This window comes from Ostrinia nubilalis, chromosome 26, assembly GCF_963855985.1.
Source record: "Ostrinia nubilalis chromosome 26, ilOstNubi1.1, whole genome shotgun sequence".
Lineage (NCBI taxonomy): Eukaryota > Metazoa > Arthropoda > Insecta > Lepidoptera > Crambidae > Ostrinia > Ostrinia nubilalis.
Genome location: NC_087113.1, coordinates 2,838,090 through 2,853,166, shown reverse-complemented (window position 1 = coordinate 2,853,166; position 15,077 = coordinate 2,838,090). Strand labels below are relative to the sequence as shown.

Sequence of the window (15,077 nt, the reverse complement as noted above, 5' to 3'; positions counted from 1 at the left end):
TCATAGGTTTTAATGGTACAAAATCCACCAGAAACATGTTTTAACAGCTCTCAAAAAGTATGTCAATTGATTGGCCAGTCTACCCAATTGGAGGTGTAATTTATTTTAGTTTGTCACAGAAATACTTAGCACAGAAACCTAGTTTACATGCACATAGCACATCACTATTAATTTTTGTATGTACCTTTTAAAAATCTTTAGTGATTTATCGCTAAAATCGATAGGTACAGTTAGCGCCAAATAGTTGGTGACACCCAAAGAACGGATTTTATAAAATTTATTTTGTATGAAAATTAAAAAAAAAAAACTGATATCAATTTTCTGACTTCACCATACCATTTATATGCCCATGTTAACATGGGCTAGTGTCGGCTCATATACCCATTTACCAAACACCCTGTAGATTAGGAGCAGTAATATAACAAAAATGTTAGGCTAAAGTGATCTGTACAACTATTAATGTCTATTATTTTGTCTAATGACAAGAATGCGTGTGTAATTAAAATAACTGCTCCTAAATCTATAATGTATCCAGTACTGTTACTTCTTGATTTATTTTTAACTGGCAGACAGTTGTAACCGAGTTTGATGTTTGCGCTTCTTCTCAGCACTTGCCAAATTTTTTATTTGAGCTGACAAGCTGTACAACAAAATAGTGTGCTTTTCAGATTTGTAAACTTATAAAGAGTGCTAACTTTTTCATCTTTTACTAGCTTTGCCTGCGGCTTCGCTTGCGTGACTTTCAGTGTCACAGAAATTCTATAGCGCACGTATCCTCTTTCAAATATCGGGAAAAAAATATCCTTGTTATGTTCCCTGGGGTTCAAACGACCTCTACATACAATAGGTAGACTGGTAATAGTGGTTGGGCTTCATTGAAAGAAAGAAACATTTATTACAATGAACATCACTTAGTTAAGGACAGAGAACGTATACGGAAAAAAGACAGAAATAGCACATAAATATTACAAGGAAATAAAAAGTGAACTGAGCAGTGCTATCATGTCGCAACAGCGATGCCCATCGCAATGGGACTCCACTCAGCATATGCCGTGGCCCACGGTGGGGAAGGCCACGACGCTGGTTTTCAGTGGGCCCCATGCCGAGTGGAAGTCACGGACACCAACCTAAACTGCATATCATATCAACAAGACCGTTTAAACATTGGAGGCCAAGCTGTAGATCCTGGCTATACAGAAGTTGTAGTGGTGGGATACGTCTCGTAATGTACGAAATTGTATTTTTTTAAAATTAGTCGACTGAAAAAGTCCCAAGTTCCATCGACCCGCGAGAAAATTAAATAATGTTTCATTGACCGAGCTTCCGCTCGTCTGTGACTAACGTAGTCTGGTTCAGTAACTCCTGTACACCACAGCACATCAACCTACACACTTTTGATGCAAAATCACCCTTAACACAACTACGTAAGAGCCTTTTCTGTTTAGTTTGAGGTGCTATTATCTGTACAGCAGCGTCAAATAGTTCGTGTCACCCAAAGCAGCCAAAAAGTTCGCAACACGTCTTTGTTACAATTGGAATAAGGTTGTGTTTACAACTTTTGGACACTGGATGCAGAGGCGGCGTAAGGCGTAGGCGACGTGGGCCACCGCCTACGGCCTCGCGGTACAAGGGGCCTCGCGCATCAAAAATTTTGAAAAAATGTATACAAGGTGGAGATGACAATATCACAATACGAACATTGACTATTAAATATAAATTCTTGATAGCTAAACAATGTAGTTAAAAATAAAAATATATATTTTTCCAAACAAATTCAGCCATAATCAGACACAAAATTAAGCAACAACACGGTTTTAAGTGACGAACATTATTCTTTGGCGCAATATTCCTTTAAAAATAATCACTGAATCAATAAATCAGAAACTGTCAATGTATAGACCTTTGACCCTTTTTTTTATTATTTCATAAAATCCGTCTTCAGGTCGCCACAGAACAAGGCCTCGCGAAATCTGTCTTGCCCACATCAAATTTAGGTCTTGCCCCGCCTCTGACTGGATGTCACGAACTATTTGACGCCGACTGTACACGACAGCACAGTCACAGTCTGTTGTATTAGGGGTGAATGGGTGATATGCCTCTCCCAGTTTTCCTGAAGGAACCTTTAATTTTCTAGGAATTTAGTAATATCTGAAGAACTGTATTTTGGAAAGAATCAAAATTTCTGCCTCTCTTTGGTGAGGGTTATCTTCTAATCTATACTCTGCTAGGGGCTACAATCCCATTGGATCATGTCAGAGGTCTATTTTGGCTCCCAAAATCTTTGTTACTACTACCTTCAGTGTATAAAGGACAACCCACATTATGAGAGAAGGTAATCAAAAATATCTTTCAGTCTACTATAATGATCTATAGGATATGCATTTGATTATACTGTTGGATGATAATGGCTCTACCATTCGTAGATCCTTACAATACAATGTTAAAGACAAAGGATTGCACATGTGTATGTGTATGCCACGTGTAGTATTGTTTACCAAATAAAAACTGCTGGCGGGATGGGCGTCTGCCACAAAACTGCCAGTGGGTATTTGAGGTTTTATTACCAATTTGAAATTAGAAATAACAATCCAAATTATATGTCCACTTATATTTTCGTGCCTACATTGCTTGGGTTTTATGGCGGTCAAGCTGTAGATCCTGGCTACACAGGAGTTGTAGCGGTGGGAACGAGAGGTGGGAATAGTCCCGTTATATTTTCAAAAAATAAGATGACATTCTTAGATTCTTTCCACAACGATGAAGGTCTTGGCCTGCATCTCTCTCAACTAACAATGTGATGATTAGGTTACAGATGGAAGCGAACTTACCATAGCTTTCCAAAATTAGCAAAGTTGGAATGGACTATCCTATCTTTACGAATCCTTTTTGCCCAAGAATTAATTTTACTAAGGAAGTTTTAAGGAATCAGGACATGACACATGCTAAGTGTTTATACTGTTGACTGCTGACATGATAAATATTCGATACATCATAATCAGCATTCAATTCACTCACTGCTCGATTCGACAAGCTTACGCATGTGCGGAAAGCTCGAACACCAAAGCATTCCACCAAAATTAATCTCCCATCTCTCATTCAATTTTAACTGCTTCAATTCACGCGATATCGTCGCGGGAACAGCCGTAATTTTACGGCGCGTTATCGAATCGGATCCGTTACGTTTTCGGCGCGCAGGTACCACAGTATATATATGAGCTAAAGCAGTACGGAAGCTTAGCCCTTTCGGCGAGTTAAATACCTACACTTCAACTGAGTGTTAGGGTTGGCACTCTTAATCTTTATAAAATTAATAAGGTTCTACTTACTTATTTATTAAAACGTTTATTTAGGTTTTTTATTATCAAATAACTAATGGAATAAATTAATTGACTAAGTACTTAACAAAAAAATAAAACGTTAATTAGGTTCTAATAATGATCGAATAAATAATCGAATAAATTGATTAAGTACTATTAGAGGCCGGTAGAAGATCTATTCTCATAAATAAAATACCGGATACTTACTTTCACATACCTATTGCCTCATTTTAAATACAGTTCATCACTTAGTACAAAAGCGTGCGGAGCAAATTACTTTATCAAATAGAACACATTGTTAAAAAGCGTAATTACGTAATTTAAAAAGAACTGTAAGATTCCATCTCAGAAGGTAGTCAATTCAAACGACAAATTATAGTTAAACAATTATATTTATTACAACACTCACGATAGACAAATCAAATAACAAATTATCATCACTAACCTTAGTGTTCACAGCAGGACGGCTCGTTCGAGAAAGGCGGCGGGCCGAGTGCAACAGTCTGAAGTGAGCGCTTGGCTGTCAAGTCAAAGTGACATTTTCGGACAACCGTTAAAATAACGAATAACGTATCGAATAACGAAATAAATAATAAACTAAGAAAATAACGTTAAAGGAGCACTCGATAATACTAAACGATATACTATCTGTTACAATCGGCCATCCTCCACGAACGGGTCCCTGCGTTCGCTCTATTATATAACGATACAATGCATAGATTACTCTCAATCGTGGTTTTAATTCATAAATAACGTAAAGAAATGCTAAAATTATCATAATTATAAATTCACTAAGTAGTCAACTTAATCAGGTAATTAACTGAATTATAGATTTACATAAATGTCATTTTAGAGACTTATTTACCATCGTAATTTAAGTATTATGTTATGGGCATTATGGCAAAGTAATATTACGCAAGAAACAGTCCAAACTCATAATGCCAAATTATATTAATATTATGATATCAAGACGATCTAAATGTGTGGCTGTACATGAGCCAGTGTTCTCTTTTATGATATTTGTTAGTATTAAAGTTACATTATTCAATAATCACTGATAAATATGATTTAGAACTTATCACTTTTACCTCGACTGTCGATAATTTCAAAACAACAATCTCAATGAGTCTTAATTATGACCGAATGGTGCGAGGGCTACTTCCTTCGCCATTCATCACGCACCATATCGGCCGCAATGTTCCAAGTCACTCCTGGGCGGCGAGTTCATACGCCAATCATGCCCGACATGGAACATCCTCACTCAAACTATTCTATAGTCGTGTAGCGTGTGGTTACTTCCTTCACCATCAGCACGTTACTACGACTGCGATGACTCAAACAATTCAAAGGCGGCGAGTTCATACGCCAATCATGCCAAATTTGAGTCACCCCTCACTAATCATCGTAATTCACTATACTTTGCAAAGAAAACTCATCAAACAAAATTAAGTATCACTAAGTCGCATAATAATCATAGTATCATAAATATATTATATCACTAGATAATAATTCAACTCTATTATTATTTTCTCTGTTAAAATAATGTCATTAATTTACACTATCATTATCACTATTGTTATCTTCACTTGAAGAACAAGCAGGGGCACTAAAACTTAGCCACGGAAATATTTTGTCGATCGCAACTACCGATTCATACTTTGCACCCTTCCTGGTTAAAGGGGTGTCCTCCACAAGGAACCTATCGTTCGGTAATACTTTTTTAATTCTGTAGGGTCCCTGACACTTTGCCTCCAGTTTTTTGGATTGACCTGGACCTGTCACTATAGCCCTAGTAATCCTAATAAGATCACCCTCTTTATACTCGGTGGCCTTTTTCCTACTTTTATCGAACCTAGCCTTATTTGCGTCCTGATTCTCCTGTATAAGTTCGCTAGCCTCTGATCGAATCACCTCCAGATTTTCCCCTTTGTCTTGATCTATGTCATCAATTACGGTATTAAGTAACCCCTGGGCTGGATTTGGTACCTTTCTACCAAATAAAAGTTCAGTCGGTGTCTTTTTAGTTACGCTGTGGACCGTTGTATTTAACCCTAACTGTATTTCTGGTAACAATTCGTCCCAAGTACTATTTGGCTTACCGTGCACCATAGAACCCAGGGAGGCTAGGATCGTACGGTTGTACCGTTCGACCTGCCCGTTTGCCCTCGGCGTCGCGACAGAGTTTAAAATATGTTTAATGCCGATCGACTGTACATAGGACTTGAATTGTTTACTAGTAAAACTTGTTCCACGGTCTGTTATAAGTCGTGAAGGGGGTCCAAAATAGCTAAACAAAGTTTTAAAGGCTTTTATGCTCTCTTTTGATTTCGTGCTACGTACTGCGGTTACGCTCACGTATTTAGTGAAGGCGTCGACAATCACAAGTATGTACATGGAACCTCGCTTGGTACGCGGAAACGGCCCGAGATGGTCGGCGTGTAAGGTATGGAAAGGTACGTCGACCTTGGGGATTGGGTGTAGCATCCCTTCTTTCCTCCCAGATGGTAGTTTATGGTGGGCACACTCAAGGCACGCTGCCACATATTTCTTGATAAACTTTCTCATCTTTGGGAACCAGAAATGGGATCGTATCCTTTCCAAAGTCTTTTCGAAGCCGAAATGACCGACTTCGTCATGATTAGCCCTTAATAATTGCCAACGTACTCCTCTCGGTACAACCCATCTCAATTCGCCATCCCCTAGGATTTTAAATACACGTCCATTTTTAATTGTGTACTCTTTATAGGTATCTGCAATTTTGGCCGTTTCGGGATCCACTAAAACGTCCCTAATTCGTCTAATTTCATCATCAGACGATTGTACCGTGGTAATCCAGTCCTCCGTCCCAACAGATAAGATGTCAAGTGTATGAATCTGATCTGCAGAAGACGGTGTGATAGGTCCACGGCTGAGGGCGTCCACGTGAGACATCCTTTCTCCAGGACGATATTCTATGTCACAATTGTACTCTAAGAATTGTATCCACCAACGGGAGATTCTTGGGACAAGGTCTCTTTTGGTAAAGGTGGAGCGTAGAGCATTGCAATCTGTGACTATGGTGAATTTGATTCCAATGAGGTACGTACGAAATTTATTCAGAGAACTGACGACCGCGAGTGTCTCCAGTTCGAAGGAATGTAATTTCATTTCGTCAACCGAGGTCTGGCGGCTAAAATATGCCACTGGCCTCCATGGTTCGGAATCTTTTCTCTGGAGTAAGATACCAGCAACCCCAAATTTACTGGCGTCCGTATGCAGTTGTGTGTCCGCGGTAGGGTCGTAAATTGCGAGAAGTGGTCTTGCAACCAGTAACCTTTTGATTTCCTCAAAAGCACCAGCCTCAGCATCACTCCATCGCCACGGAACGTCCTTCTTTAGAAGGTTTGTCAGGGGTCTTGCAATCAAAGCGAACCCCTTCACAAACCTTCGAAAGAAGCTAGCGAGACCGAGAAACCTCCTGACTTCATGCTGGTTTTGAGGGGTAGGAAACCCTGACACAGCTTCAGTCTTTTGGACACCTGGCTTAATACCATCCTTACCTACCTCAAAGCCCAGGAAGTCGATTTTCTCTTGGAAAAAGTTACATTTTTCCATCTTAAGAGTAAGGCCAGCCTCACGTATGAGGTCGAGTACCTCTTCCAAGCGAGCTAATCCCTCCTCGTAGGTTTTGGATGGTATCAATATATCGTCCATATAAATAACGACATATCCTACCTTTGCCTTGCTCAAAATTTTATGTATGGCCCTCTGGAATACGGCTGGGGCATTCGCCAGCCCGAAGGGCACACGATTATACTCGTATTGCCCATCGGGCGTAACGAATGCGGTCTTATCTCGCGAGTTCTCCGCTATAGGGATCTGGTGATATCCAGAGGCCAAGTCAAGAGTGGTAAATAAGGACTGACCTGACAACTGGTCCAGTAGATCCTCTATTCTTGGCAATGGATATTGATCCCTATTAGTGCGACTATTTAGAGCCCGATAGTCAACGCAAAGTCTCTTCTCTCCAGACTTTTTCTTGACGAGTACGATCGGGCTCGCATACGGCGATGCAGATTCTCGCACTATACCATGCCTGAGCATATCACCTACCATATCTTGTACCAACTTGCGCTCTGAGTGGGGTAGGCGGTACGGCCTATAAACAACTGGTGTGGTATCCTTAAGATGGATCTCCATCTCAGTCACGTCAGTATATCCTAGATCGTGCATCCCGGTCGAGAAACAGCTTTTATATTTTTCTAACAGATCGATACAACGCTCTTTCTGACTATTAGTTAATTGACTTCCACATTTTGGCATTACTGATTCTTGGGGAGGTGGAACATTGTGAACATCCATGACCTGTAGGCTGTTGTTTCCTGACCCTACAAAGTATGCTCGAGTAACTAACGAGTTTTCCTTAAAATACAAAGTATTAGGGCTAACGTTTTGTATTAAAACGTTGCATTCGAAACCTTGGATCTGGTATTCCCCTGGCAACAAGTAATACTCCCGTCCAGCATTACCTCTTACCGATCCATTTACATATATCTTACCATGGCACGGAATATTCGATCGGACTGGGACAGATGCCATTTCCCCTACTTCTATCGAAATATCGCAGGTCATGATGAGGTGTAACTTTAGTTCGTCATTCGGTTCTATGCGCTCAAACTTTAGACATATAGGTGTCTTTACAATTTTCAAGGTTGGACGTTCGGTAAAGCTGTGTCCCAACAGTACGTCAAAGCCTATTATACTGTCATCTACGATGAAAACTTCAACATCGGGTTCTAAGATCCCCTGAACTTCAATATTGACCAACGTACGACCTAGTGGTAAATACGGTACGTTACCTAATCCTCTCAAATACGGACCAGTCACACTTGCCCAATTCAGTCCTAACCTCAAAGCTTCGCTTTCTCGCAGAAGTGTAGCTTCACTACCTAAGTCTAGTTGACAAATGGACGTGACTCCATTAATTCTGATTGCGATCCTATATTTATCGTTACTACTTTCAGTCATGGTAACCTCGAGAACGTTTTTATCTTGCGATGGATTTCGTGGTTCCTTCCCTTTAGGGCAGCGAGATGACTCATGGCCTAAGTAATTACAGTTACTGCACTTTACAATAGGCTTGGGACATTTAAAACTAGGATGTCCGACGCCATTACAGTTAAAGCACGTTAAAGGCCCTTTTGTGTTATTATTTTTAAGTGACCCGGAATCTGTGTTCTTTGTGGAGGAAGTATTTCCTACATTATTAGCAGAACGTTTATCACGACCAAAATCTCTATGGATTTCGTTCTGAGACCGGTTATTATGCTTAATAGTCTTAAAGAATTCGAGTACGTCTTCAGGTTTATCAAATTTAGCTGCTTGAGCTCCTACCCTGACCCCTCTGTCATCTATACCGTAAAGTAAACAGTCCACTGCTTGTTTTCCAAAGATTTTACATCTATTCAATAGGTTAATTTTCGAAAAATAATACAGTTCAAACGATTCACCAGGACGCACCCGTCTATTAAGCATTTCTGTCAAAAGTTCGGCATAGTTTTCCGTCGCGGGAAATGACTCTTTTAACATAATTTTCCATTCGGACCAGGTATGCTTAATAGAGGGTAGGCCCTGATACCATGTTTTAGCAATTCCAGTAAGTTTAGGTAGGGCATAGTGTACCGTTTGCCTATCCGACCAATTATAGATTTCTGAACACTCATCAACTTTATCAAGCCAGACGTTGACTGTCTGCTCTTTAGACAAGGGATCAAACTCCGGAATCACGTTATTCATGGTGGCAAACGATTCACGATCCCCAGACCTAGACCTTAGCACATTCAAGAAGTTCTCAAACAAATCCATTGTCATAATTTTAGATCGTTTCGGGTTATCATAATCAGCGTTATCATCAGCGCCAGATGTACGCCGTTTCGTCGGCGTTGCCAGAGAATGATTACGTGGACTATCATCACGTCTGTCATGTCTCCTATCGCTCTTACTCAACTTAGGCGTGTCGAAACGCCTATGGGAATAGTCCCGTTCACAATATGTCAACCGATCACGTTCTTTACGTACCTCCCTTTCGAGTGTCCGCAGGCGTTCCCGTTCCCGAGACAGCATGCGTTCCCGGTTGCGCAGTCGGCGCTCGCTGCTGTTACTGCGACTTCGATTGCGGCTTGGACGATGATCACGCGCTCCCGTGCGGCTCCGGGACCGTCGAGCTCGTACCTCGTTTTCATCGCGTCGGCTTCGACTGCGACTGCGCCTCACTCTTTCTTGATTGTCTCTGCTACGACTTCGAGATTCCGGATTATGGCGAAGTGGCCTCCTCGTCTTCGATCCGGAATCACTCATTTTCTGAAACTCGAAACAATTATTTCATGTACTCTGTATTATAAATAATTAAAAATATATTTGAGGTGGATCACAGACAAATGAAATAATAAATTAATCTATTTGCATCATCAAAACGTATTGTTTAAATGTCGATATGAATTTCGTTTGCTATTATTGGTTACTTAAACTTCATTATCTAGTTAATATTTCATGGAAACACCAAGTAAAAAGGGAAGAAAAAAAATGTTTAACAGAGAACGTTCAAACTAAATTAATGCTTTTATGATTTATATCCATTTGCATCCGGTTAGAAATACAATATTTTACAGTGAGAAGGTGTTCAACGTAGTTAAACAACTGTATTTTACTTCATGTGCAAAGTATTTTGAACATTTGGTTCAGCAATGATGTGAACGTAAAAATAAAATAAAAATAAATCTATTTGCATCGGATACGTAATGGTCGAAATCAAGAATAAAATGTTACAGGCTCAATCAATATGTGTTATTCTAATCACCTTGAGATATATTTTAGATATTTATCAATATTTTAATTACTAACCGTCAGTCTTGTGGGGTGGTAATTGCAAAACGTTTCGTTTTGAACTATCCCACTTCTGAGATGTAAGATTCCATCTCAGAAGGTAGTCAATTCAAACGACAAATTATAGTTAAACAATTATATTTATTACAACACTCACGATAGACAAATCAAATAACAAATTATCATCACTAACCTTAGTGTTCACAGCAGGACGGCTCGTTCGAGAAAGGCGGCGGGCCGAGTGCAACAGTCTGAAGTGAGCGCTTGGCTGTCAAGTCAAAGTGACATTTTCGGACAACCGTTAAAATAACGAATAACGTATCGAATAACGAAATAAATAATAAACTAAGAAAATAACGTTAAAGGAGCACTCGATAATACTAAACGATATACTATCTGTTACAGAACTATTACAAAATCATAAATGTAAGCACTTTACTTAAAAAGTAATATTTAATCATTTTTACAATTCAGAATTATTACGAAGTTGAAAGTTCTGGTTTTGAAGATGCCGAGTTCAAGCAGCCGTATACTACGTAATACACATACACTCGTAGCATGTTTTTAAAAATACAGCGGACAGTGCATGCAATAAAATTATTATTAAAAACACAACGCGCGCGACACTCGCGACGGATGGACTGCGAGGTTCGCTTAGAGCTCGTGTAAAGCGTGCGTCTGTGTGCGTGAGTCTGATTTCGAGCGTTTGTATGAAGCTTCCGTACTGTTTGATTTATCTACTGTGCAGGTACCGTTGCGCGCGCGCACTGCAAGCCAATTAGACCGCTTTTGGGATAATAGGGTCAACGCTGTATCGCTGCTGTGCGGTACGACAATACCATGTGGTGGCATGCTATTTATGTCCTTAAAACAACACTACACACTTACACTACACAGACAGAAAAAGTGTATTTTTTCTATTTTTTTTAGTCAGTTTAAATGTTTATTTTTTTTTACTCATTTTTTTTTTCTAAGCCCCCGTGACCATTTTCTCGACCAACACCTCAAGAGAAATGGTGGTGGCTGAAAACCAGCGCTGTCTAGGGCAGGTAGTCCTTGGCGGCACATGCTGAGCCACCTCCATTTGCTTTTTCTTTTAGCATATACAATAAGTTATTTTAAGCTTATAATATAATTTTGTTTCTTGTAATTCCTTTTCTGTGTAAAAAAAAAGCAATAAACGTTTATTTATTTATTTAAAAAAAACTTTGGGTATTAATGAATGGGATGACTTTTGGTGGCGACAACACGTCTGGTTAAATACTTTGTAACAGGTGTTGTTTTGCAACTGTAGTAGATAAACCTAGGCTTAAGAGATACTCTAACTAAGATGTTGTTTTAATAGAGATTATGTCAGACAACATTTTAATTCATTTTAAACAAGTTTCTGTCAATACAGTAGGTAGCCTGTGTACATGATAACATCTAGCTTGCGTTGCGTCACAAAAATAAATATTAGACATTGTTGCGTGTGGATCTAACAGAGCTGAATTAAACCACTCCCACTCTTCCCGTGGATGTCAAAGAACGGGACTATCATTCCCACCTGCAATTCCTGTGTAGCCAGGATCTACAGCTTGACCGCCACTAAAAACCCAACCAGTGAAGGTCAAGTTTGTCCCGGGGGAAAGTTACTGTCATGGATGTCAAAGAAGATTAATGGACAAATCTGACGAATGACTGGTTTCCTTAACCCTTCGCTTCGTGATTCAAGAATGTGTTGGGCGGGGAACTAAACCCGCGATCTTTGGCCAAGTTCATCACTACTGCGCCTTAGCGATTTCGACGAAAATTATACTAACTAAATATTCATTGCAACTGCTTCGTCCATTGTATAATGTTATTATTACATATCATGAGAACGTTCCATTTACAATATCGAAGTAATAACAATAACAAGGTCAGCTCTAAAATTAAGCAAAGTTAACGTAGCATACAATAATATTTTTAGCTAAAGTAATGACTTTTTATATTTTCAGTAACGTAATTAACGTAACTATTAAAATTCTTGCGCGATTATTGCTTATTGTTACGCAGTATGTTGTTTAATTCTAGAGTTCCGTACTCAATGGAGGCTATGGAACCCTATTAGTATGCTGTCTGAAACTAGAACCTTAACTTCGAACTCCAATGTTCTTCTGATTAATTTCGTTGCGGGTCCAATGACAGTTTAACTTTCCTCGGGACAAACTTCACCTTCACTAGTTAGTTTTTATTGGCGGTCAAGCTGTAGATCCTAGCTACACAGGAGTTGCAGCGGTGGGAACGAGAGGTGGGAATAGTCCCGTTTTATTCTGTCTAGACTTAGTTGAAACAATCTATTCAAATTCAAATTCTTTATTATACTATAGGCCCTTTTCAGAGCATTTATACTCGTCTCGTACATGTCCCAAATACAAGTACCTATAGCTTGCCCTATCCACTTCAGGAGTTTCAGGACAACTCATCGGCTAATTAATAATGTGAATAATATAATTTATATCAGGACAAAGGTTTTTTAAGCAGAAGTTTTATTTTAAAGGGAAGTGAAATTTTCTCCATCAGCGAATAAAACTCATTTAATTTATACTAAACTTTTTGTTCGGGTGTGTTCTCTCTATAAAGACTTTCTATACGATCGAAGCATTGTTCCAATAAATAAAAAGAAGACAAAATGTAGCTATAAAATATTTTCCCATACATATAAAAATGAAATAATTAACAATGCAATTATCGTAGAAGCACATAATCATACTGAAATTCTAACCGTAAAGACTAACGCCTGTATTCATAAACGATGCTTGCTTAAGTGAAGCAGTAAATCGAACGCACAGCGTTGAATAGAGCTCTGTGATTGGTTCATGTCACCCTGTGCGTCCACGCACACTGTGAGACCTCACTGTAATGTCTGTGAATTTGAAACAAAGGCGAGAAATCGCACCCTTTAATATGACGGCCAGGCGACCCCACTTGCAAACTGAATCAGCGAATTAACTTGACAGAATAAACGCGGTTCAGTGACCCGGCGGACGGACGACTTTAGTGATTAGTGACCAAACACGGCCGATCTTTAAATTATGACGGATATTTTTTTGTTGTTTAGATTTGGTTAGGTTCTATGGGTGAGCGTTGACGTTTTAGGAAGGTGGAATAAATTGGAGTTGTATTAATCGTTCAAATTAAAACTTTGAAGAATATTAAACATATTTTTTTATGCAGGCTTTGGCCCACGACTTTCTTGCATGAATTTCCACCTGTTAGAAAAACCTTTGTTCAAAAACATTTATTTCTTAGCAAGAGTTTGATATACATTTTTACATTTCCAACATACAGGTAGCTTCTTATACACGGTAAAAGTAACACAAGCCTAGTCTTCCAATGCTCCCAGTTTAGACCCCTTAGACAAAGTTACAAACATGTCAGTTTAATTTCAAAATCTAGTAGGGGCACTGGGGCAGGTCACGTCTGTCTGTATCGAAACTTACTGACGAAGGCACATCTAACTAAATACTGGCCTCTTATTGTACTATATTCCGATAAATATTAAGTCTGACGTAGTAAACAAGAGTTTAATAAGGAGGTAGAATAGTTAAGGCGCTCACCAAACAATAACTAACGTCACCCTATCTTTCTTTCCAGGCCAAAAGGCTTAACGGCAACGGAGAGCTGGCCGCCATCAAGGTGATCAAGCTGGAGCCCGGTGATGACTTCGCCATCATCCAGCAGGAGATCCTGATGATGAAAGACTGCAGGCATCCAAACATCGTCGCGTACTATGGCTCCTACCTCAGAAGAGATAAGCTGTGGATCTCCATGGAGTATTGTGGAGGGGGTAGCTTGCAGGTATGGTTTACTTCGACCTATGAGTTTCCATTGGGTCGGTTAAATTGCCTTTGATAAATCAGAGAGGGTCCACCTGAGAATTTGTTCAGTTGAGAATCTGTCCACTTGCTATAGGTAGAGGTCGTGTCGTGCTCCTGCAATGGAGACTTAAAGTGGCACCCATGTTTTAACAACCTTTTTTGGGGTTTGAAAAGATAATCTTTCTTGAGTGGCCAACTGGCTATGCACCTCGAAGATCTAACGCAGGCTGGCCTCCCACTCAAATCAATGGAATGACGACCAAGAAAAGGTTGCGGGGAGTATCGTCTCGTCAGTTGTTGTGTAAATCTTTAAAGGAGACTTTATCTAGTTGTGGACGTTTTCCGGCTAAGAAGAACCGTCTGTGTATGCTTGTAGGCTCTTTCCAATTAGACGGCTCTTTTCCATCATACTTGACATAAAATTTTCCGTGTGCGGTCTTGCAAACGGATGACTCAAAATGTCTTATTTGTAAGCCCTACTATCCTTGAGGACTGCTTTTGTCCAGGAGTCTTCGTTTTTGCTGTGCGTCCACTCCACATTAATTGTTTGTCTGGTTATGTTGCAGGACATCTACCACGTCACCGGCCCGCTGACGGAGCTCCAAATAGCTTACATGTGCCGGGAGACGCTCACCGGCCTCTCGTACCTGCACAGTATGGGGAAGATGCATCGGTATGTCAAAACTAAAGGTCCAAGATGGGCTGCAGACTGCAACCGCAGGCTACACTGCGACTAGAGGCTGCAGTTGACCGCAGTGAAAAAGAAAATGTCAAAGGAACCGTGGTGGCTTGCGGTCTGCAGTCCATCTTGGACTTGTACAGCAGTGTCAAATACTTCGTGACACCCAAAGTAGCCAAAAAAGTCGCAACACGTCTTTGTTACAATTGGAATAAGGTTTTGTTGTTAACTTTTTGGCCAGTTTGGGTGTCACTAACCATTTGACGCTGACTGTACCTTAATGTGAAATGTACCCATTTATAGGTCTAGCCACAGAATAATAATAAGTACTACGTACAGAAGTTTTACTTCGCGAAGGTATTTAAACAGATGTATGCT

General features: G+C 39.8%; 1 protein-coding gene across 1 annotated transcript in view; it reads left to right on the top strand.

Annotated features, from left to right (window-relative positions):
• The window catches only part of LOC135084422 (mitogen-activated protein kinase kinase kinase kinase 5), an 89,673-nt gene that overhangs the window by 18,833 nt on the left and 55,763 nt on the right, over nucleotides 1-15,077 (top strand). The window contains exons 2-3 of the mRNA XM_063979208.1: nucleotides 13,797-14,000; nucleotides 14,587-14,693. Of these exons, the coding sequence (XP_063835278.1) occupies nucleotides 13,797-14,000; nucleotides 14,587-14,693 (311 nt within the window). The remainder of the gene's footprint in view (nucleotides 1-13,796; nucleotides 14,001-14,586; nucleotides 14,694-15,077) is intronic.